General features: G+C 40.4%; 1 protein-coding gene across 1 annotated transcript in view; it reads right to left on the bottom strand.

The window, feature by feature from the left end:
• PTN (pleiotrophin) overlaps positions 1–24,678 on the bottom strand; it is a 78,352-nt gene that overhangs the window by 13,875 nt on the left and 39,799 nt on the right. Inside the window, exons 2-4 of the mRNA XM_080553094.1 lie at positions 10,928–11,037; positions 9,205–9,378; positions 7,999–8,160 (exon numbers count right to left, since the gene is read on the bottom strand). Coding sequence (XP_080409220.1) covers positions 7,999–8,160; positions 9,205–9,378; positions 10,928–11,036 — 445 coding nt within the window. The 5' untranslated portion in view covers position 11,037. The remainder of the gene's footprint in view (positions 1–7,998; positions 8,161–9,204; positions 9,379–10,927; positions 11,038–24,678) is intronic.

Below are 24,678 nucleotides of genomic sequence, written 5' to 3'. Positions count from 1 at the left end.
TGCATATTTCTTAGTTGTGCTTTCTGCATCTTCCCCAGCCTGGGCATCTTCTGCATCTTCCCTCAGGGCATGGGACACAGACTTTGCTTTGGTCAGTGCTCCACAATGAAGAGTTGCCTGCAAAACTTTTGCAGTAAGTGCAGATAGAAGAACAGCTACAGAGAAGATGATGTGGAAAACGAGATGGAGGGAGAAAGAATGAAGGAAAAAAATAAAGCTTGAAAGGAAAGGAAGTGAAGAAGTAGAAAAGGAAAGGACAGAAAGGAAGGAACAGAGCTTTCTCTCTGTTTCACTGCTGGGAACAGTAATGAGTGTAAACATTTGCTGATGGCATATCTTTTATCACAGTAAGTCCCACAGCTTCAGGCATTTTCATGGCTCAAGGGCAGCAACTACTGCCAAGGAGGCTAGATGCTGTTGCAAGCCAGGAAAGTGAGACAATGAGCATGTAAGAGAATTGGCACATAGTGGGCTGTTTAAACTTTCACCCCAAACTGGCTGCATTAAGCACTAAAAGAAACTCCTGCAGGCACAAGAGGGTTAAACAAGAACATTTGTCACATCTAGTTTTTCCATCTTCTGGAGCAGCACATTAAAGAGCATTTGAAATACAAACTAGGGGGTGAAAAAATATGGAGGTCTAGGTTTCCCATGAAGTTTCCCAGCTTTTTTCTTTTCAAAGTCATCTGTTAAAGCTGCTGAACAACTAGAAACTGAAAAATAGTACTTAAAAAAATATTTCTCTTTCTCCCTCTCCTACAAGCATTTCTTGCTCCCTGGAATCAGAGCCGTGTGAATCAGATTGATGGTGCATCTGATGAAGCATTCAAATTATTTGTCCAAAAAGTCTAATTTTTCAAAGGTACAAAAGCAGTCTCAAGGGAAACTACAGTGGAAAGACTCCAAGAAACATAAGAAAATGGAAGCAGAAAAAAAAAACATTAAATGACGTCTAAACTTTATTAGGTTAGGGTTGCACTGGCAGCTTACTAGCAACTTGAGGCCGGTCCACACTCTAGCCAATATTGTGTTTTATTTTTCACATATAGCTTATTCTTGTTCTCACTTAAATTAATGAGAAAAATCATATTTCCTGATGATACTGCAGCAGGGAGCCAAGTTACAGAGACACTTCTCAGAGAGTAAAGTTCCCACTGAGTTTTACTTCATCTTGAAATAACTAGCCACGTCCTCAAGACTATGAAGGAGCAGTGGGAAACACAACCAAGCATTTAGTACCCGATCTCACCCCTCTGGACCACTGTTTCTCCTCTTGGTTTTCACATTTCTCGGCTCCATAAGGTATAAATTATTCATGACAAAACTGCCACTCACAATGTTTACGCAGTGCTCAGTACAATGGCACCCTTTTTCAAATGGGGCCTCTGGGCACTCATGCAATACAAATAATCATGATGATAGCAACAATAATAACAGCCAACCATGCTGTTCCCACTGGGCATCCACTGCCAGTGTCTGCCCCACAGAGCACAGATCACTGAAATACAGTGAAATACACTGCAGGCTCCTGGTCAGTGCCAGGGACCTTTCTTGAATAAGCATGCCTCATCCTTCAGGGGAAGAGAAAAAAACTCCCCTTTTTGCCTTTCAGGGTTTTGTTTAACTGTAACAGCTGTTTCCTAATATGAGAAAATCTCTCATTTTTATATCTAATTAGTTTGAGCACAGCCTATTTTTCTGCCTCCTGTAATACTAATTATTACACTAGCTGCGTGCCTGCATGACTAATGAGTTACATTAAGGATGGGGAGTTCTGCAACCTACAGAAGGAAGTACAAGAAGAGAGTGGTGCCAAAACAGGAGACACCAACGTCTTTCAAACAAAACAGAGTCACAGTCATAATGGGTCTCCCCTACATCCCCTCCAGCTACTCTTCAGAAGCAGGCATTTTGTTGCTGCAGAGAGGCAAATTTGAGGGAGGGCACCACAGAAAAAGCAGATCGCCCACCTTGCAAAATGGGGTAGGCCACAAGTGCTCTGTTTTGTCAGAGCAGCACCCAGCTTGTCTGAGTAACAAATAGCTGCATATCAGGTGAGCAATTAATTCAGACATTATTGTCAGCTCCTTGCAACATATCAGCAGCCAAGTCATTCTACCAATGTGCGGACAGTCTGTCCCAGCAAAGCACTGTTATTAAGATGTCCTTTCTGCAGGTAGGAATCAAGTCTGTAGCGCTCAGAAACCACATGTTGCATTCTGCTTCTGGCACCAAAGTAGGGACAGGGATGAAACCATTCACTAACAGAAGCCCAGCTCTACGCTTTGACAGCAAGCTCCCCTAAGAAGACACAAGGCAAGTTAATGTCAAACACTGTCATAAATCCACTGAGATTACCAACATCAACACCAAAGACCCTAGTTAAGGCCACAGTTCAGACACCTTGAAGTGAATTGTCACATTCTGATAACTGCAGACTGGGACAAAGGGAACAGCAGTGAGAGCTAATAGTGAGAGCAGGGAGCCAAGGGTCAACAGCTCCTAGCTGGGCAGCTGGACCTGCCACTGATACTGTACTACCCTGGAAAATCATTTAGTCTTTCTGACTTTCAGTTATTACTTTTCTTGAAACAACACTTCCTCAGCTCCAGGGAGTGATAGGAAGATAACATAGTTGCTGCCTGTAAAGTTTCTTTGATAGAAGAAGCAATGTAGTACAGATTATTTATATTGAATTAACTCTTAAATAAAGCTCATCAAACAATGGGAAATTAGTAAAAACACTAAGTGCACTATCTTTCCCCTAATGTAGGAACATGCACACTGTGCCAAAGACAGGGAACTGCACTGACACCTTGCTGAACTCTCAGATGCCACACCTGGTCTGCACTACAGGAAAGAGATTACAGCCAATACTATCTACAGCAGGCCTTCCCACGAGCAACCTTCCAAAACACTGGGTGCTGGAGGATGCAACCTTTGGTTGCCACTCCAATTATTAAAGACGGTGGCATAAGTAATGTCAATATTTGCCAGCTGTAGTTGGAATTATTTTCCTAAGTGTCAAGGGCTGAGCTGAGCCAGAATTAAGAAACTCACAGATCGGATACACTGTAAATTGATAAAGAGTTGTGAAGGGAGATATATTGAGAACTAAATACATCTGGGTGAGAAAGTTATCAGAGAATAAAGTAGCTGAAGTAAAAAAAAATGAAGGGTACATTGCTAAAAGAGCAGGTAGACTGCTTATCCTATTTAGTTTCATCTTTATCAGAAGAATAAGTAGCTAAAAGTACAAGAATTATGGAGAGAGACAGGAAGAATGAGAGTGACAGAAAGACATACTGAAAAAAAAGAAATAAAGCCTATCAGGCTACCTAGCTCAATAAAAATAAATTTCTCCTCTCTCAGCACTAAAAGCAAAATGTTTCCTGAATCCTGACAATACCCCATTCTTTTACTTTCTGGCTGGCTGGAATCCAAACAATCATCAATCACGTTTGGGTGGCTGTGAAGTAGGCCAGATGGAGTTTGTCGGAAGCATTTTCTGCTCTTCAGTGGAAGTTGGCCATCAGAGCAGCTGCTCAACAGAAGTGCCTGATTCTTTCACATCTGTCAAGATGGTTTAGGGAGACCTTGAACATCCCCAGCACTTCAGACACTGATTAGAATATGCAATTGTGTGTGCTAGAGGAGTGATGGCTGCCTCCAAGAGGATCCTGTGATAAAAATTATCCTTTGATCTTTTCCAGCCTTTGTGACGGGCTTTCTCATGACCTCATTTGTGTACTAAATACACAAACCCTAGTGTCTGGGATACTGCTGTCACATCACTGACAATCTTTCTGTCAAAAACAGACAGCATTCAAGAACGTTCACCAATTTTTATCCTGTGATAACTGTATTTCAGCATAGCAGCCCAAGACCAAGCCGCTGTCATCCAAGCTGAGAACATCTCAGCAAAACAAAGGAGAAAAGAGCTTAACAGAAATACAGATAAAATTCAGAGTCCTGATTCATCGTCTGCTTTCCCCCTTAAATCCAATTTAAGGTTCTCAAGAGCTTCTCAAATAATTCTCCTCTTCCAAACTGTAAGCTCCAAGACTACAATCCATACTTAGAGTGTCAGCTGTTCAGAAGGAAAACACCAATACCAAGCAATTACTAAAAAGGAAAAAAATATATTAAAAAAAATTATCCAGGAAGTAACATTAGTTTCCAAACTAATGAGAGTACTTCATAAAGATTTTAAGTCCTTTCCATGAATGATGACTAATGATAAAACAAATCCATAAGAACTCTTAGATCACCAGTTTATCAGGCAGGCATTGATTGCTAAGGTTAATGATGATCTCCTGGCTTAGTTTATCAGAAGTTTTGCTGCAGAACAGAATGTTAACCCTTAGGAGTTTTCTGTAGATACAGTTTTCCTTTCCCTTAAACACAGGTCAAATGCCCATGAAACAGCACTCATATTCCAAATTGAGTGAGATAAGGGAGATACGGGATTCATGCTACCAGCATATGTTTTCTATGTTCATGAGGTTGGAAGGTGGATAAGCAACAGAAGAACAGCAGTTACAGGTGACATCAATTCATTTGTGTTATTCTCAAAGAGCAGCGAAGGTGAGGAGGAACTTCAACCACACTAAGGAAACGTGCCTGGTCAAATCTGAGGCACAATACTGAATTGGGCAAGTCTAGATGAAAAAAATCTGATTTACCCACTTACATTCATTCTTGAGTTCTTAACTAATCATATTTTTATTTTATTTCTTTTAAATAAGATTTGGGGACAATTGTGGAGGTCTCAGATAAAGATAGCTGCTCCACATGCAAGCTGTGATCAGAAGGAAAACATTTAGTTTATTTGCTGAGCATAATGATGAACAACAAAAAGGAGTATTACAATGCTGTTTTCCTTTTCAATACAAATCTGTAGAGAACATGCTTGGAACACTTTGTACAGTCCACTCATTTAATCTCAGATATAATTTAGCAATAATAAAAGGAATTTGGGCAAGTCCAGTAGAAAATATGCTTATCATGGGCAAATTGTTATACAATAAAATACTTAAGTCAGAGGTGCTGCCTTTAAAAGCAGGCAAGTGACAGAAAGTAACAGGAGCTGCAATTGATTGGAGAAGCTAAATGGGGACTTTTACTGACCCTATTTATATTACCAAATTAAAAGGAAAAGTGATGTAATGAAGAGGCTACAAAAATGATCTAATAAAAGGAAAATTTCAGGGCATGGGAAAGAGGGCTAATCAGTAAAATTATTAAAACCCTTTTTCTGAATATACTGCTACTTTTCAGTGAAATATTCTTAGTCAGTTCACATCCAATTTTCGCACTCCCAAGCTACTGCTGTCAGAGATGTACTCAGTGATGTAGTTCTTGAAGCTTACGCCAGTCCGAGATGTAACAGTTTAGCAGTAGAATAGATTCCTTTAATCAATAGGACCCTCACTTACTATTCTGCTGCCAACACTCACAAATGCTAGAGAGCCACTGCCTTTCTACTCCAGGCAATCGCAGTGGGAACTGACAGCGGTTGAGCAGCTTTTACAGGTCTAGCTGCATATATACACAGACCTTATACAACATTACATCTCAGGAAAAAGATTGCTGCTTCCAAATAATGTATTATATATGCTTGTTTTTTTTGTTTTGTTTTTTCTCTTGTAGTCTCAAGCCACTGATGTGAAGCTATGGGAGAAAAAGGAGCCTAGTATGTATCTGTAGTTCATTTCAAGTGCTCAAACAATAATTTAGATCTTACTTCTCGGTTCCAAAGAATTAAATATGGTCTATTCTAACTATAGATTGAATTTTCCTTTAGATAGATGTGGGTAGGGACTTAGTCCAGTCTGTAATTTCCTTCCCCTCAGGAAGAAAACAGAAATACTCTTCATGTCAGCACTCAGATTTTTAACTCAAAAATAAAGTTCAGTGGGGCACAACATATCATACAGTATTCTTCTGCTTGACCTAACTTCTTATTCTAGTTCCTCCTACTGCTGTCAACACACTTTCCAGCATAGTTCCTATGCAGTTATTCACACATCTGCAATATTGATGTCTTAACTTTAGCTCAAGGCCCAGGCAAACTGGAAGTGTTGACTTCCATGCTTGGTGCTCCTACTAATGTGAACAGCAGATGAACAAGCAGGTGGCACACAGGAAGATGCTGTAAGATTTCTGAGACAAAACAGGAGAGCAGAATTTCTGCCCACGTTTATTATGACCGCAAACCTACATTTGTGTTTATTTCTCTATTTGCAATCTTTCAAATCAAATGAAGTCAGGTTTACTAATTAACTTGCACCTTATTATTATCTTGCTGCAGCTAGTCATGATCCAACTTTCAGGAACATCACAAACTCACTAAAATCTAGAATCAGTTAAAAGGAACCCCAGTCCAGAAATTACACATGCTCTGCTAGGACATTGCCTTTAAAACTGTAACTTGAAATGACCCTGTACCACCCAACAGCACCATTCTCACAAAAGAATGCAGCACCAAAGCTCTGCTTTGTCTCCCTTTTCTTCCAACAGCCATCGACAGAGCCCACTGACTCCACAGGGGCAGGACAAGGCAGAAGGCTTCAAGTGGCTCGAGTGGTTGAGCTCCTCTGGCAGCACAACAGGAAGCTTCATTCAGTAAAATCCCAAATGCCACTTAAGCATGAAAACTTGCTTAAAAAAAAATGTCTTTCCCTCCAAACTAACGAACAATAAAATCACACAGCTCAAAGCCCCCTTGCTGCTTTTATTCCCACTCAGTCACTTCTGTCCCCGAATGAAGATGTTTATTGCTGTCAACTTGACCAAGTCAGCTGGTCTCTGAAAATCTAGTTGTATCCTTTCTGCTTCACAGCTTGTATTATCTACACAGGTTCTTGACTCAGCACTTATCTGATAACTCAATGGAAAGTGTGCAAGGAAGGCCAGTTACAGATGCACTGACTGCAAAGTACATGGATTCACGCACACATACAGAAAGCATCTATCACCTAATCAGACACCTCTTGGGTTGCACAAGCAGAACAGGCCACTTGCAGGTACCCTACAGATCATTGGTGCACCACTATCCACAGTTTGAAAACTGGTCATCCAAGTTCCACCTGTCACTCCTAATCACATTTATTTTTATAATTATCCAAATACTCAAAGCCTATGTTTAACCTAGCTGATTTTCAGCATAATAAATGCCAGGGTAGCATAGCTTGCATCATCCACTTAAAAACACATTACTTTGGTAGCTCAAACAAGATCTCACAGCTTTAGCTCCCACTATAAGTCATTCTACATACATAGCAACAGTTATTCCAACAAAAGAGTATATTAAAAGGCCTTAATGACTAGGAAAAAAAATAAAAAATAAACCACAAGCTTGTCTAACTTAGGACACCAGGCATCAAAATGCAGGGCAAATGCCTTTCTGTATACCAGGAATTACACTGTCACTCCCAGTTATAAAAGACATTTACATTCCATACTCTCCTCCCTGCTGTCTTTTAATAAAGAATATACTACCCACAATGTGCAGGACATCTGCATACCCTCTTTTCAGCATGAAGTGAGCAAAACAACCCTTCAACACTATGTGTTCAGAAGGAAAGCAGTCCCTTTTCTCAACTACTCATTACTCAGTACCAAATGCCAATATGAAAGGTGTGTTTATCTCACCAAGAGATGTTTTTGCATGCTATTCCTGTGGTGTTCCTGTCAACATGCAAGTTATGAAAAGCATCTGAACTCTGAAGGCCTGCATCAGCAAACTAATGGCAACACATGTAGTGTAAGGTTGAAACTGGGACCCTAATCTTCATCTCACCTCTTGTCTGTTAGTCTGCCTTGACTATACAACACAGTAATATTGCCTACCTGATAGCTGGCAGACAGGAGCAATGCAGAATGAGGAAAGACCATTAGAGTACAATCTCTCGTAGTACTGAGTTCCTGCTGAAGCACGTGGGACATCATTGATCTGAGTGAACTAGTGTACAACTTTCCATAAATTGAATTTACCTTGAGGTTTGGATTTGGTAAGCTTTCCACAGGGCTTTGAGATTGTGACAGTCTTCTGGCAATCAGCATTATGAAGGGCTCTCTTTAGGTTCCCAGTTCGAGTCTTCAGGGCAGTATTCAAGTCGCATTCTCCCCAGGCCTGGAATTGGTATTTACACTCCGCTGCAATGAGTAAGTAAATAGCAATTTTTAAAACAGAATGACAGGATGAAAGTAAAAATGGTAAGAATCCAATAGTAAATCACAAACAACCAGTGCTTCTAGACAAAACTGGTGAAAGGAATCCCAGAAAAAAGTTAAAGATGATTTGCAGTAACAATTGCTGTCTCTCCTGGCACAGAAATGCTTTAGGATGGAATCTTCTTGCTTTTGAATTATTGTCAGTTCATAATATAGATACAAAGAAAATGCAATCAAATAAGGAGATACACAATAAAGAAAAAAAAAAAAAGAAAAAACAACTACGGGAAATATCGTTCACATTCTGTATGATTGTTCCTCCATTTCTATGATGCCAAAGGTTAGCAGACAAAGCGTGAACAGTTTCAAGAATGTATGTGCAACTATGAAGTTGTCAACTCTGAAACTGCTGCACTGATTGCTTTGGTAAGGTCACACTGATGTCAAAGCCATACAAGCTGTTTACTGGAAGAAAAAAAAAATCAAATTTGCAAGAGTAATCGGAGTCCTGGACAGACATCTTGTCTAACACATATTTCTGAACTATTATAAAGAAACCTTATGAACTGAATAATATAGTTGAAATACCCTGGTCTCCATTCACTCCTTTCAATGCACACACAGTGGTAGCCACCCATGCTCCATGCTGCAAATCACATATCACAAGGTCACGTAAAGCCTGTGGTAACCACAGCAGAGATTCACAGCTGTGAGAGAACAGATGATGCTTACATTGCTGCCTTAAATAGGGTTGTACACGACAGGAAAATAGATTTAAGCATGCTGCTGGAATATTGAGTTTAAAATAAGTAGATTATATGGACTCTCTGCTGGAGGAGCTGCTTTGCTCTGGGGAAGATGCCTTCTGATGCCTTAAATGCTTTAGTTGCAATGGACTTGAAATGTGGAGGTACCACCTTCACAGACATTTACAGAGCTAAGCAGAAAATATAGGCTTCCTTCAAGACATTTAAGTAAAAAAAAAAAAAAAAAAAAAATCCAGCCTCTTGAGACTGCGATGCTTACCTCCAAATTGCTTCTTCCAGTTGCAAGGAATCTTACACTTCTGAGTCTTGGTGGTTTGCTTGCACTCCGCCCCGGTGCGGGTGCCCTCGCGTGTCCCCAGGCCACAGTCTCCATTGGTGGGCACACAGACGCTCCACTGCCATTCCCCACAGTCAGACTTCTTCGCCTTTTTCTCTGAACAAAGGCAAGGAAGCAAACCCAATCAAGAGAAGTGGTCAGTACCCACAGCTGATAGAGCAGCTTCCCTTTACTAAACATGTTAAACAGTCACAGCACCTGAAAGGGTGAGTAAGGAAGGGGTTTGTAAAACTTCTTCACAAGCAAAAGATCTGCCATTCTTTTCACAGTTGTGCAGAGCCAGGTCAGCCTCTTAGGCTTGGACTCCAAAGCAGGGTGGATAGTTCAAATTCAGTCCCACTACTACATCTAATAGAGAAGATTCTCACCTTCAGAATGGGGAGTCATCTAGACCCCCTCAGAGACCACTGACCAAAACAAGAAGGAGAGAGCACTCAGAAAGGGACACTCCTCTGTTCCCCGTAACTGATGTAAATATTTTCAGTTTCATCTGAAGCACTCCACACTGTACAGATAAGGAATTTATGTGCTGACATCGTGTATTGGGATTTGAGCACCTCTAGGGAAGAGCAGTGAGTTACAGACTTTTCTCTTGGTGAACACCATGTTACAATATGTCTCCAAAGGCAAAGAACAAACCACATAGAGAAGGGTACGGGGCACGTTAATGCGAGTTACTTATGGTTATTGATCTTCCTGCATGTAAATGGTCAGAATCTTCAGTACAGCTTGAAACGCTGATAACCTATAGGGTTTTTGTTACTCAGGGACAAAAGTAAGAAGCGAGATTTCATTTAAATCCTTACACTCAACTCTGATGAGAAAAGGCAGCAATGTTATGAAATCCAAATGCTCACAAAAATAATAAATTAGCCCCCCAAATAACACAAGTAATTGTAAATAACCTTATATGGAATGATTTGCCTTTTAGTTATTGCATATTTTCTCATGCTTCCTTACAGCCACAGTGGTTAGAAACACTCGTTTTTAATGGGAACACTCACTCTGATGGACTCACAAATCATTATTAACCAGTATGTTAGCAGCCTGTAAATAATAAGACCTCAAGAAAAACACCATTAAGATGTGATTCTTAAAAACTATCAAAACTGGGTTTGACAGATGTGAGTTTTCTGCTCTAGGCCTGTCTCTCTTGCAATGAGGTCTGAGTTCATCACTAACAGAGAGTACTTACTGCTGGATGTCAGGCTGTCTATCTGCAGCACAGAGTTAGTTCAAACCTTTGCTGAAAGATTTCCATATCATGCAGCATTGGTGTAGTATTTACATATACCACACCAAACAAGTAACATGATAACTGCTCTTTCATCACTCATGTGGCTCTCCTTAAGTCAAGCAGGAACCCATTCCTAGAACAAATTTTAAGGAAAGCTGCCTTGCAGTACCCACTCTGTGATGAACTGAGGACTCCTGCCACTAGGGCTCTCAAGCTGCTAGCTTTCATGGAAATTAATTTCAGTTTTCCTATTTAATATAGAATAACATGTCAAAGCTACAAATCCCTATCCTGCATATTAAAAGGTTAACGAATGCCCTGAATTTCATAGCAAAACCAAAAACATATGACATTCTTCCACACATCCAATGTAGCTCAGGGATTAACCCTGGATTAACTGGACCTTACCTGGTTTCTCTTTCTTGCCAGCCTCAGTGGTACTCACTGCTGCCAGAATGAAAACAAGTGCCAGGAGGGCAGCTGTGAACAGTCGACGTTGCTGTTGTTGCTGTGGCATTCTGGGGAACAACCAGACAGAGTAAAATGAGGTTTAGTTAGATTGCAAAAAGTGGGACCCCATCTAAACTGCAGCGTTTTGGGGAAGCTCTGCTTCAGGGCCTGAAGACACAAGCAAGTCAAACACAACTAGCCATTGGCAAAATTAACAATTATTGTCCTTACAAAGAGAATACAAAGATTCTTAACATTTATTTTCCATCCCTTGTACCAAATCCCTGATCTACAGCACTGACGTTGTGGATGAGTTTTGCCCCAGAAAAGTCAATAATTATTGCTCTCTGTGAGAAAGCATCAGAGTCTCTTGATGGGCCTGGAACTTCTCTCATCTTTCCTGACCTCTGGCTGTGATTTACTGTGTAAAACTACACAGAGCACACAGTGTGTGTTCTACTTTATCCATTCATACAAAGTAGGGAACGTTACATAGTCTACCTTGCAAGGTTCTTATTAGGCTTACTCAACATCTGAAAAGAGCTTTTTTTTTTTTTTTTTTTAAGAAAAAGACTTGCATAGGTTATATGTGATGCATTACCTTAATTGTTATTGGCATGTTGCTATTTATCTTTTCCTTCCCCACCAATTAGTGTCTCTTCTTAACAGCAGTTAAGCTAATTGACTGAAATGCAAAATGGGCACAGAGATAGGACTTGTGCACACAGAGGCTATCCACAGCATTCTAATGAACCCCAAAACTGTATTTGGGAAACAAATATTTAAATACAGAGAAAAAAAAAAAAAAGAAAAAAAAAGGAAAAGAATTAAAATAATTTGCTTGGTGTTGAAGGATCAGTTATTAGCCAATCACCAAAAGTCACTCAAAGCTGTCTGACTTAAATGTGTCAGATCTGGATCTTAGCCTTCATCAGGAGTGTGGACAGCAATTTGAGAGGTGATCCTTCCCCTCTACTCAGCTCTGGTGAGGCCACACCTGAAATATCGTGTCCAGTTCTGGGCTCCCCAGTACAAGAGGGACATAGAATTTCCAGAGAGGGTCCAGCATAGAGCCACAAAGATGATTAGAGGACTGGAGCATCTGTCTCACAAGGAAAGACTAAGCAACTTGGGCCTGTTTAGCCTAGAGAAGAGGAGATTGAGAGGGGATCTTATCAAACTCTACAAATACCTGAGGGGACAATGTAAAGAGGATGGGGTGAAACTCTTCTCAGTGGTGGCCAGTGATAGGACAAGGAGTAATAGGTATAAATTGAATCACAGGAGGTTTCATCGCCATATGAGGAAGAACTTCTTTATGATTTGGGTGACAGAGCACTGGAACAGGCTGCCCAGAGAGGTTGTGGAGTTCCTTCTTTGGAGATATTCAAAACCTGCCTGGATGTGATCCTGTGTAACATGCTCTAGGTGACCCTGTTTGAACAAGGGTTTAGACTAGATAATCTCTGGAGGTCCCTTCCAACCTCAACCACTCTGTGAAATGGTTTACACACATTTCTTTCTCACTGGATATAATTTGCATTGTCACATTTTGACATCATTCACCTGAAAGTAGGGCCATAACAACTACTTATGTGAAAACTGGGAATCCTCCCCGTTTCCCAGAGGTGTCTCTCTAGTAGGTAGCAGGGTACCAAGACGGTGGCCTAACGATTGCTCGGATGGAAGGTTTCCCCAACCTTTTTATTTTTTATTTTAATTAATTTTTCCAAAAGAGGTCTATGCGAGAGCCTAGAAGGAGGCATCACCAGTGCTGGCCACTAAGATAGCCTTAAACACTCCACTAAACTGATACCACAGAGTTTAGAGAATATCTGAGATCATTTCACTGAGAAGAGAGAAATAATTCTCACCACGAACAAAGAACAAAATGTATCTGAAATTTAATTTGGCACTTCTCACTATTCCTTGCTGGCAACCATCTTGTTCAAAAGCAACATAATTGTAATTGACGTGGACAACAGGAGAGGAATCTGTAACACAGGGACTTCTAAGTATCTACCTTTAGATTGATAGATAGATGCTAGAAGCCAGATGAGAAAATTGAATAGTTTTGTTTCAATATAGTTCATGTGCAAGCTACAAGATACTTGGCATTCAAGTGCCTGAAGCAGCTGTCATTAACCCCAGTTTGGTTTACCGAAAAAAGGCCCAGCAGTGTTCCCAGGGAACTCAAACAGAGCCTGAAGCTGAGGCATGCAGGAATCCTGTGTAAGGTTTGTTTGTTTGCTTTGTTTTCTTTTACTGTATGTTTCCAACTAGAGCCTCTTCTGTTTTAAAGAAAATGAAATTAATAAATAAATACATAAATACCTTATACAATAAATAAGAAAATAACCAATCTGCCTTTTTATTCAACTTAGCACACAAACTGGTTCTCTATAATTAAACATAGTTACAATAAAGACTTGATCTTTCCCCCTTTAGCCCCTATTCCTTGGAGAAACTTCACCACCAGAAGCACTGCACCTCATCTCACATCCCATTTCCACTACAGTTTAACTTCTCACTTCCTCTCTTCCAAACAACTAACTCCTTAATTAAAGAAATATTAACAGCTTGTGTGAAAACACAAAGGGAAAGAGGGACAAATATTTCTGTAATCTCAAGGCACTGTCAGATGATGAAGCAAGGCAGCACCAGGGGCTTTGCAGCTCAGGGTGCCACCAAATGCAAAGAAATACAAGAATTGGGCTGAGAGCTTCCTCCTGCATTGTTGCTGCCCACGCCGAGGACCTGGGATGTGGTAATGCACAACCCCACAGGCTGCCAGAGTCACTGGGAGCTGTGAATATCTATCTCTAGGGAAGCTGACTTATACTGAATTGAAAGAGACTCAAATTCAAATCTCATCGATTTTATTTTCCACAAAACTGGCAGGAAAAATACCTGGGTTGTAGAGTCTGAAATGCTCCAGAAGCCCTATAAACAAAACCCCATGGAGCCCTGATGTAGCATATTTGCCAAAGACTCCCTGCAGCCAAAATCCTTGCCAAGTTGTCTAAGGAAACACTAAACCTGCAGACACGTGTATCCCTCTGGCAGAGGGAGCCAAGCTGCTTCCTAACAGCCTTTGCTATTAATTACAAGCAAGTGGAAAACCATGTTGCACAGAATGAAGCCTCATCTCACACCACACAAACACATCAAAACATAACAGGTGAGACTACAGAAATTTACATCATTGTTTAGTACATAATAGAACAGCAAGGGCAGGTGCTCCCATGAAATTACAAATATGGATAACATTTCTATTTCAACCTTTGATTTAAAGAACTGTCAAAGATATTATTAGCAAATGGACTCCTCTTTGACATTTTGATTTTTGTAATGAGACTTCCATCTACACCAATGGTAACAAGATCAGGTGATATTTACAACCAACAGGAAGAGAAAAAAAAAAAAAAAAGAGAGAGAAGGAAAGAAAGAAGAATTTTGTGGTGGTATGAACTGCAGGAAACAACAAAGAAAAGGTAGAGAAGAAAAAGTTTAGAACAGTTTAAATGATGAGTTAGAACAAGATCAGAAAAAAAAAAAATTTAATAAGAAAAGACACCGCTAAAACCATGAAAAGAGCACCAAAACAGGAACTACAGAAGAAAGAAATGGTTAATGAGAGTTAAACACTGAAACAGAAAGCATTAGGAAAGCATGAAGTGTGTAATGAGGTGAGAACTGAAGCCCAGCTGAGATGCACTGTAGCAAATGGCTTCTTCAAACAACTGTGAGGCATAGGAATTACTTCAATCTTACAGCTGATTTCCCAATCAATCTCTGCTTGGGAGACCAAAAAATAAATGGGATAAAAGAAAAAAAGAAAAAGAAAAAAAAAAAGAGATCATCAAAAAATGGATGAGTTCATCCACCATCCATCTACACTGAGAACCTGAGAGAGTCAGGCAGATGTCACACTGTGTGTGGAGTTTAAAGAACCTTCTGTGCAGAGCTTGAGCCTCCACTCCAAACCCCTCATGGCCTCCTGACCTGATTTTACAATTACACACATCTTTCATGAACCTGATTCATTAAATCATTCATTTCCTGTGATAACTATAGTCCACATGACTAAGTGGACCAACTCTTCCAAGAAATACCTATCCCATGGACACACATCCCAGATCTAACGGAGACCCAAATTGGTATCCACATAGTGTAGCACAGTGGCAGGCAGACACATCCACTTGTACAAACACTACAGACACTTTCATGCAGTGACTAGCAACCCAAGAAAAAAAAAGTTTACTCTCTCCAGCACAAGACCCTGCAAACGCAGCTTGTGTTCTCCATACCCAAGTTAGCAGCCCAAGGCAGCCCTGATGTCCCTTATGTTTTCACACTGCATTCCTTAGACCTTTGGACCTCAGTTAATGCAAGTCATAGTCCCTGGAGCAAATGCTATTAACTCACACACAGTTTCTCCATTTCTCACCTGCTCCAATCAGAATAAGTCTTTTCCTGAACCCTAACATCCAGAACAAAACAGACAATTTCAGATGAGGATCCACTGGTGAGCAGCAGCCTTTATTTTTCCTATCCCTACTGAAGTTAGCATATGCAGCATATCCTAGGATCACATATGCCTTTTGCAGGTGGCTTTTTTCCTGTTAATAACTATTACTCAAAATCTCGTCCCTTCATCTGTTCTTCCCAAAGCAACTGGCAAGGCCCCAGCTTATAGAAACAAGTGTCTTATTATTAGTCCATATGAGTGTAATCTCCCACTCCAAATTTTGTCACATGATTTAACCCATCCATAAGGGGGGTGTCCTGGTAACGGGAGACGCCGAGAAGGCGGAGATACTGAATGCTTTCTTTGCTTCAGTCTTTGCTTCAGGGACTCCCCCCCGGGACTCCTCGACCATGGCGGGAGGAGAAAGGGGCTGGGAAATGGAGGGCTCCCCCCTGGTTGATGAGAGAGTGGTTTGGGAGCGCCTGAGTGGGCTCAATGCACACAAATCCATGGGTCCCGATGGGATGCATCCACGTGTGCTAAGGGAGTTGGCAGAGGTGATCACCGAACCACTCTCTATCATTTTTGAAAGGTCCTGAAGAACAGGAGAGATGCTTGAAGACTGGAGGATAGCCAATGTCACTCCGGTCTTCAAGAAGGGCAAGAAGGAGGATCCGGGAGACTGCAGGCCAGTCAGTCTCACCTCTGTCCCTGGAAAGGTGTTGGAGCAGTTTGTTCTGGATGCCATCTCCAAGCAATTGGAAGAGAAGAATGTTATGAGGAGTAGTCAGCATTGATTCACCAAGGGGAAGTTGTGCTCGATCAACCTCATTGCCTTCTATGATGGCATTACTAGCTGGGTAGATGGGGGGAGAGCAGTGAATGTCATCTACCTTGACTTTAGCAAGGCTTTTGATACTGTCTCCCATGACATCCTGATTGTTAAACTGAGAAAGTGTGGGATAGATGAGTGGACAGTAAGGTGGGTTGAGAACTGGCTGACTGGCCAAGCTCAGAGGGTGGTGATCGGCGGCACAGAGTCTGGCTGGAGACCTGTGACTAGCAGTGTTCCCCAGGGGTCGGTGCTCGGTCCGGTCTTGTTCAACATCTTCACTGATGACCTTGATGAGGGAATAGTGTCTGCTCTCAGCAAGTACGCCGATGACACAAAGCTGGGAGGAGTGGCTGACACGCCAGAAGGCTGTGCTGCCATTCAGCGAGACCTGGACAGGCTGGAAAGATGGGCAGGAAGAAACCAAATGAGGTTTAATAAGAGCAAGTGTAGAGTCCTGCACCTGGGAAGGAACAACCCGACATATCAGTACAGGCTGGAGGACGACCTGCTGGAGTGCAGCTCTGAGGAGAGGGACCTGGGGGTCCTGGTGGACGACAGGTTGGCCATGAGCCAGCAGTGTGCCCTCGTAGCCAAGAGGGCCAAAGGGATCCTGGCATGCATTAAAAGGAGTGTGGCCAGCAGGTCAAGGGAGGTGATCCTCCCCCTCTACTCTGCCCTGGTCAGGCCTCACCTGGAGTACTGTGTCCAGTTCTGGGCTCCCCGGTACAAAAAAGACAGGGATCTCCTGGAAAGAGTCCAGCGGAGGGCCACAAAGATGATACGGGGCCTGGAGCGTCATCCCTATGAAGAAAAGCTGAGAGACCTGGGTCTGTTCAGCCTGGAGAAAAGAAGACTGAGAGGGGATCTCATCAATGTGTATAAATACCGGAGGTGTGGGAGACAGAGGGATTTGGCCAACCTCTTTTCAGTGGTTTGTGGGGACAGTACAAGGGGTAATGGCCATAAGATGGAGCACAGGAAGTTATGCACCAACATGAGAAAGAAATTCACAGTGAGGGTGAAGAACACTGGAACAGGCTGCCCAGGGAGGTTGTGGAGTCTCCTTCTCTGGAGATATTCAAGGCCTGTCTGGACGCCTACCTGGGCAGCCTGCTCTAAGGAACCTGCTTTGGCAGGGGGGTTGGACCCAATGATCTTTCAAGGTCCCTTCCAACCCCTTCAATTCTGTGATTCTGTGATATCCTCCAGTTCTTCCAATAAAATATAAAATCATCTGTGCTGACAATGCTGTCACCCTGCAAGTATTGCAATGCTGTATGTGTTGCTGTTCCTTAATACAGGCCAGAGGCTTTGTAATGAGTTTGCAAGGCCTTGAGACTGAGCCTTGTCATGATTTGCTCTGTCCAAGCTTTCTTTAATCTATCCACAGTTTTGTCACATTTGGTTTAGCTGCAGCAGCAATTTTTCTAATTGACCAGCTGGCTATGGCTAATTTGATTTACTTTTGTTTATCTTTGTGTGGAGCCACTCAGGTTTTATGACTCTATTACAGTAATGTACTCTAAAGAAATATAGGACTGGTGTCTTAGCAAAGGACTTGAGACGTGGAGACACAGGATACAATGTTGAGTATGTGTATGGGAGGTACAAGATGAGGTATGGGCTTGACAGTGCAGACCTCAAAGCTATAAAAGAAATCTCACCAATGGTCAGATAAAGAAATGAAGACCTGCAGCTAGAGAGAAATAGGAGTAAGAAAGAGAACAAAGAAATAATTTCTAATATATGCAAAAGACAACACATATATAGTAAGTTTGGGTATAACATGGAGCTACAGACCAATGGAGAAACAGAAAGGTACAAAAGCAGGTCAGCAAACATTTAAAAGCAACCCTAAGCTGATCCCAAAGTAAGAAGAAAGGAACTATCAACATGGACATCGTATTCCTCCTGGGAAAGGACTCTAGATGCTGACAGGTCACCACAGCATCACCAACACTATAATGAAACCACTGACCTCAGGGCTCAAAGGAGTTGGGGAAGGGTTAGCATAATATGAGGAAAAGCAGTTGAATCATAGTGTATGTGTAACTATTCTAACTGCTATTATTATATCTGATAGACATATTCTTTCTCCTTCTGTAGTAATTAATCTAGACTAATAATAATTCTTGCATCAGACTGCTAAGGTTTCAATCATATGAACAACAAAATTCATGATACAAATATATACAAAAGGCCACAAACAATATTACTCCTTGGCCACAAGCAGTATTTTGAGCATGCTATGATTCACAATTTATTACAATATCATTTTCATCCCATGATCATGAATAAATAAAATGCGTCCCTATAGCAGACTTACGAAATCCCTACAGCCCAGTATTTCTCTTCACATCACTGTTCATTTTGATTCCTCTATAAGCTCTTTACCAATGTTAGGACAACCTTTTGCATTGATACCTACCCACCCCCCTCATATTTTTTCTCGATTGAATTAACAATTTATCATCAAGTCCCGAAACAAATACTTTAATAAGTTATGGTTTGATTAGTCACAGACTAGTCACAGCTAGAAAAATCAGTTTTTAAGTGACCTAGTTTGGGAGATCAGTCTCCTTTCAGTAAGCACATGCCATGTTTAATGAACATTTACATCTAATACTACATTTACATCTATTTCTTAAGTATTTACTTATTCAAAACACATTTTATTTTGCAGTCTATCGGGGCAGATTAACAGGTCAGCAGTTACCTGAATCCACTTATTTCTTCTTTCTAAAATATAAATATTATATTTGTTATACTGCAGTTGTACAAAAGCTGGAAGCATTTGATGCATGTTTTAACAATCATTTCTAATGAACCCAAAATGTCAACTGTCACTTTGGCAGTTCTCTGAGATGGAAGTAGTTTTCTCTCTAAAGAAGAAGTTGAGAGGATTCAATTCTTAGGAGTTCGACTTCTGCAACAGCTGCAGAAACTTATGCTTCCCCAGTACTCTCATTGACAACCTGACATGTGCCTCTATGTCCTACATGATCTCTTGTATTGAAAACTGAGACAAATGCTTACTCACTTTCAGAGCTAGACCTTTGTGAACTGTAATCACCCCACTGTAAAGTGTTCACCCTCCCCACACAAACACACATTTCCGCTATTGTCTTTGTTAGCAACAGGAGGGGAAAAAAATAAAATAAAAATATAGATTTGCTTATAATTTCCCTTGAAAGACTTAAGTCAGCTTGATTTTTGTTGATTCTCAGCAGCAGGCCACTCCTGGACTTTCAAGACACTACTTTCCTGGGTGATAAGTATGTTTTCCACAATTCTTTTAGGCTCCTGATAGCCCTTTAATGGGTTGATTCCCAGTTAGGCTTGGAATTCCTCTAGGGGCTTTCTTTTCCTTCTTCTCTTTCTTGAGGAAACAGATTGTTTTTAATTTGATACCAAGATCTGAAAAAGTCCTTTATTAAAAATCTTGCATTGGGCCAACACATTTTACCAGTTCAACTAATTTCTTTTAAATTGTCTTTTAAAACTGAAAACCTTAATTAGACTTTTTTAGTTTATGGTCCAATTTAATATTATCTGAATCAGCTTATTAACATTTCTTACTAGTGGTCATTTTTAAGGATGAGCTTTGTGGTCATACTGAAATAAACTCTAAAATAGCATCAACGTATAATAGTCCTGTGGTAGGTAGTAAAGAAATCCTATCCACAGATACCTAGCCCCTATTACTATTAGGGCCTTTTGCCATCTAATCTAAATGCAGAAAGATAAACCCTTCTATAATGAGAAATATAATATTCTTGTTATAGAAGAGAACTATATTTTCCTCATGCATAACTCTACCAGGACTTCTAACTAAATCTACATCCACCTTTGGGCTGACATTAAAAACAGACATTCTCTATACTCCTCCAAATTAATTCAGAATCATGAGTTCTATCCTCTGTATACCAGTAGTATTTATTTGATTACTGTCTATCATTAATTTTGATTACAGCTACATCATTTTTACTCTGATTTCTACTGGGACATACTTTTCAAGCCCTGGCTGCTGGCCATGTTTACAATTTCAGCTTGTGCCTGGGCTAACCCAATGATATTTGCATGTTCTACACCTTTTTCCATTTTCTCCAATTCATTGCACAGACCACTTCCATCTGATATTTCTGTCTGATCTCACACAAATGTCTTTCAGGTACCAGCTTTTCCTTACATGTCTTCCACCCTAACCACTGCAGTTATCAATACATAATATATTTCTTTGTTATAGCTGTCCCTCCATGTTGTTTCTTTATCTAATGCTATATGTTTATTAACTTTATTTTTCCTTTCTGGGTACTGTAAGTAGACATGGAAATGACACACGTTTCTCTGTATGCTTCCTTGTGGGTAAAGATCCCCAAGCCCTCCTCACGGCACAAAGCCTTGAGCCAGCTTGCTGATGTCCATCATTTAGTTGCACTTTCACAGGTCAAAGAGAAATGCTGTGCTCATTTCAAGCAGAAATATTACTTTATGTTTGAACCACTAAGGCTATAAACAAGCTAAGTTTTCTGAGGAAAGTACCTTTAATTATAGTATCATTTGGTAGACAAATCAGTTGCTATCTGTCTTGGAAAAAAAAAAAAAAAAGCCTTCTCATTTCTCACCATGGTTATGTTTCAGAAAGATTTTATTAAAGAAAAACCTATTAGAATAATCATGAAACACTGAGTTTCCATAGATCAAATTAAATAATGAAATGATATTTTACCCTCATCTAGGAAGAGCAGGGAACAACAACAACAACAACAACAAAAAAGCATTTGTTCAGAGTCCTGCAATCCTCTACAAAGCATAATCTTTGTCCTCAATACTCTTGCACCTTTTACTTTCCTCTGAGGGATCATTACAGTTCTATGATCTGTACATGACATTTTGGGGCCTGCACCAGCAACACCAAATAGCAGTACTGGTCTTGGACTGTGTGCTAACAAGTTAGTTGAAAGCAGTGTAGGAAAGCCCAAACCCTACTGGAGAAAAGCTCCTCATATTTCAGCTGCAGGAGAACGGCTGCTTGCAGGGTTCACATCTCAACTCCAGCCTCCAGGTCGCCATTCCAACACACATGAAACACTGCAGCCAGCAGGTTGCTCTGTTTGGCAAAGCAATACAGAATTGCAGAGTTCACGCTAACAGGCATATCTCAGCTTTTGTTTTTTTTTTTCATTTTTCCATCTTCCACTTCACTTCCCTGTGTGGGGGAAAAGAAGGGCCACCGCACATGGAGGCAGCTCCAGCAATGCTCTCCCCTTTTTATAGGATCAGGGAAGCTGCTAAATGGTAGCTGTCAGGGAGGAGGCAATTGCCTCAAATGAGAACCAGTACTGGAAGGAGCTGCAATTTATTCAGTGGTGTAGTAGTAAGTCATAATAATTGAGTATAACTATCTGTTTGTTGCTATAGATCAGCCAGGGAGAAGTAGGAAAACTTTAGAGAGCTGAAATTTTATTTGGTCAACTTTCTTTTTCTTTTTTTTAACCAGCATTTACCCTCAGTTACAGCACAGGGCACCCATAATAACAAGCCACAATCAAACAGTTAGCTTAAAAGGAAAAATAAAATCACAGCATGACCCTGCTGATAAGCCCAAGTCAAACACTTCACTTCAAAAATTGCAGTGTACAGCTTGGAGACTACATTTTCCAATATGTAATCAACTTCACGTTCTCTTTCCAACATAGGCATCGTTAAGGGCCAGAAAAAATGAGCACTGAGGCCAGCAGGTTATGCCAATGCTATACAAATGAGCAGGGAACTAAGAGCGGCACAACTGAAGAAAATGATTTAAATGTAAACAAAGAAAAAGTTGAAAACAATGATCAATTAACATGCCTCATCTACCTTTGTTCAAGTAAATAAGCTAAAGTAATTAGTTAACTTGTGGATAACAGTTCCCCTAGCCTTTGATATTTGCATAATCAATTGCATGCTTGTCTCTTGCATCAGGCTAGGGCAAACACACGCTGTGGATATTTCATACTTCTGGTTCTCCAGACATAAATTAATAGTTCAAGCTGATAACAGATACCCCTGGGAATTCTGCCTTTTAGTGCAGACCATAAACTCAGAATGACTCAAGATTCAAGGAAAAAGCCAAAAAACAAAGAAAAAGGTTTTTTTCCACTGAAAATGTTTTGTCAGAATTGAAATGTTTCATGGAGAACAATTTTAACAAGAAAAGACAGCAAGTTTATGAAGGTATTTTTGTAAATTAAAATAAAATTATTTTTGTTCTTATGAGCTCATTAGTATCAAACTCTACTCCCTACCATAAATATATATATATATACAGGCTTTACAAGGCGTCCTACTTATTTCACCCTCATCCACAATGCACACATTTACTTCCTCTGTTATCCTCATGGTGGGTCTGAGTGAGTCAGTGGGAACAAATACTGACTTCTGCGACTGTCTCATGTATTAACCTTCCTCTCCCACAGCACTAGTTGAAAGACTTAAAAAATAAAAATATTTAAAAAAAATGAAATTTCAGTTCATACTGCTGTATTCCTGGATCCTATCAGGAAGGTCTCTTTTAAGTCACTTCTCTGTGATTTTTTTTCTTTCTGCTCTGCTCTTTCCACAACAATCGCACCTGCTGTGTCACTATCTATGAAGTCACACAAAATTTATTTATGTTTTCATTTTTCCAAGACTAGAGATGAGATTAAACAAGCCTGGATTTGATCAGCCAACACCTAGGCAGACCACAGGAGACCCACGTCTGGTCTCTCCATTTTTTCTCATTTATAGGAAAGCCAAGCTCCTGACTCAACTCTCCTGTGCATCATCTGCATCCACACATCTCTCCTGGAGAACCTATATGTTGCAGTCATGTTTCCACAACCACAACCATCAATAAATCATCTAATCTCCTTCGACGCCTTCACAGCTTCTCCAACGTACAGAAAATAAAACTGCTTGATAATAGCAGAAGGTCCAGGCATGCCTGTCTGGGGAAGAACATGCTCTTATTACAGTTATTCTTTCTGCCTCCCTTCCCACCCCTCCAGCTACTTTCTTTGCTTTAGCTAACAGTCTTCTGGTTGCCTGAGATGTTAAGACATATAAGGTATTTTTTCATGGTTTTGCAACTCCTCTGACAGAAGTGTCTAGATTGCTACTACTTGGCTACCAAGAAACTACAGGACCAGAAAAGGGAAAATAAACATCATAATACAGAATCTTTTGCTATAAGGAGCACAGCTGACACCTACTTGGCCAGCTAATGTGTTTTCATCTACCTGAGATGAATTTGGGTACCTTCTGAAAATTTACGAGAAAGGGGTGGCATATTCCATCCAGTTGGTAAACACATCACAGAAAAGAATTTCTCGTTGTCTCTGTCGAGCCAAGAGAAAGTTTTATTCACTATTCTAAATCTATTTATTGAAAATGAATAAGCTTGAGAGGCCTCATTTTCTTTACTGCAGTATTTGTAACAATGCCTATGGATAACAGATTAAAAAAAAAAAAAAGAAAAAAGAACAGAAGCAATCAATGAATACAACTATTTTTGTAATTAGGACCACAGCCAAAGACTATTACTTCTACCATGAGGAAAAGAACCTGTGTGCAGATATATCCTGATATCACCACAGTCCCAGTAGTCACATATCGGTATGGGGAATGCATCACAATTTGAGAGCTGTTTAAACTGTGATATGATTTTCATAACATACAGCTGCACCATACAGGCCAGGCAGCTACCTCCACTGTATTATCCTTTTCTTTTTCTCTTCTGCCTCAGTGAGGATGTTTTCAGCTCAATAGCAATATAGGCAAATCACAGCATCTGTCACTGTCCTCACTTCTCCATCTATGAAACAGGGATAATAGCACTTGACTCCTTCGAAAAACACCGAGACACCCATATGAAAAAGGTGTATATTCTATACACCTAAAATAAGATATCCCATTTCTTTATTTCCTTTACTTATTATGACTCCCAGTCTCCTTCACTGTCTGACTATTCAGATTCCATTCCAAAATATGCAATACAATCAGAACCCTATTTAAGCTGAAAGCACATGCCTCAAGCCTCTCACCTATGCCCTCTATTAATCTTTTTGAGGTACTACACATTTTGAGGTACTGCACATTTTTTCACGCCAGAGGAACTATTGCTTCAAATGACAAAAATCTCACGGTATAAGGGACAGCTATGCAAAAATGAATGAGGAAAAAAAAATATGACATGCAAATGAATATTTTTTAGCCACATTGTAACATAGGGCTACAATGTGTTTTTCAGTCGAACTTCTCCAAAAGTAGGTTTGCTCCTCTGCAGGTCAGAAAGGAAACAGCATGTCCGAGGCACATACACTCTCCTACCATAGAACCAGTCAGAAAAGAAAGAGAAAAGCCCAGGCCTCAGCTTCTTCA

Source organism: Anser brachyrhynchus (genome assembly GCF_964034855.1).
Source record: "Anser brachyrhynchus genome assembly, chromosome: 1".
Classification (NCBI taxonomy): domain Eukaryota; kingdom Metazoa; phylum Chordata; class Aves; order Anseriformes; family Anatidae; genus Anser; species Anser brachyrhynchus.
This window is presented reverse-complemented; position numbering and strand designations above follow the sequence as displayed.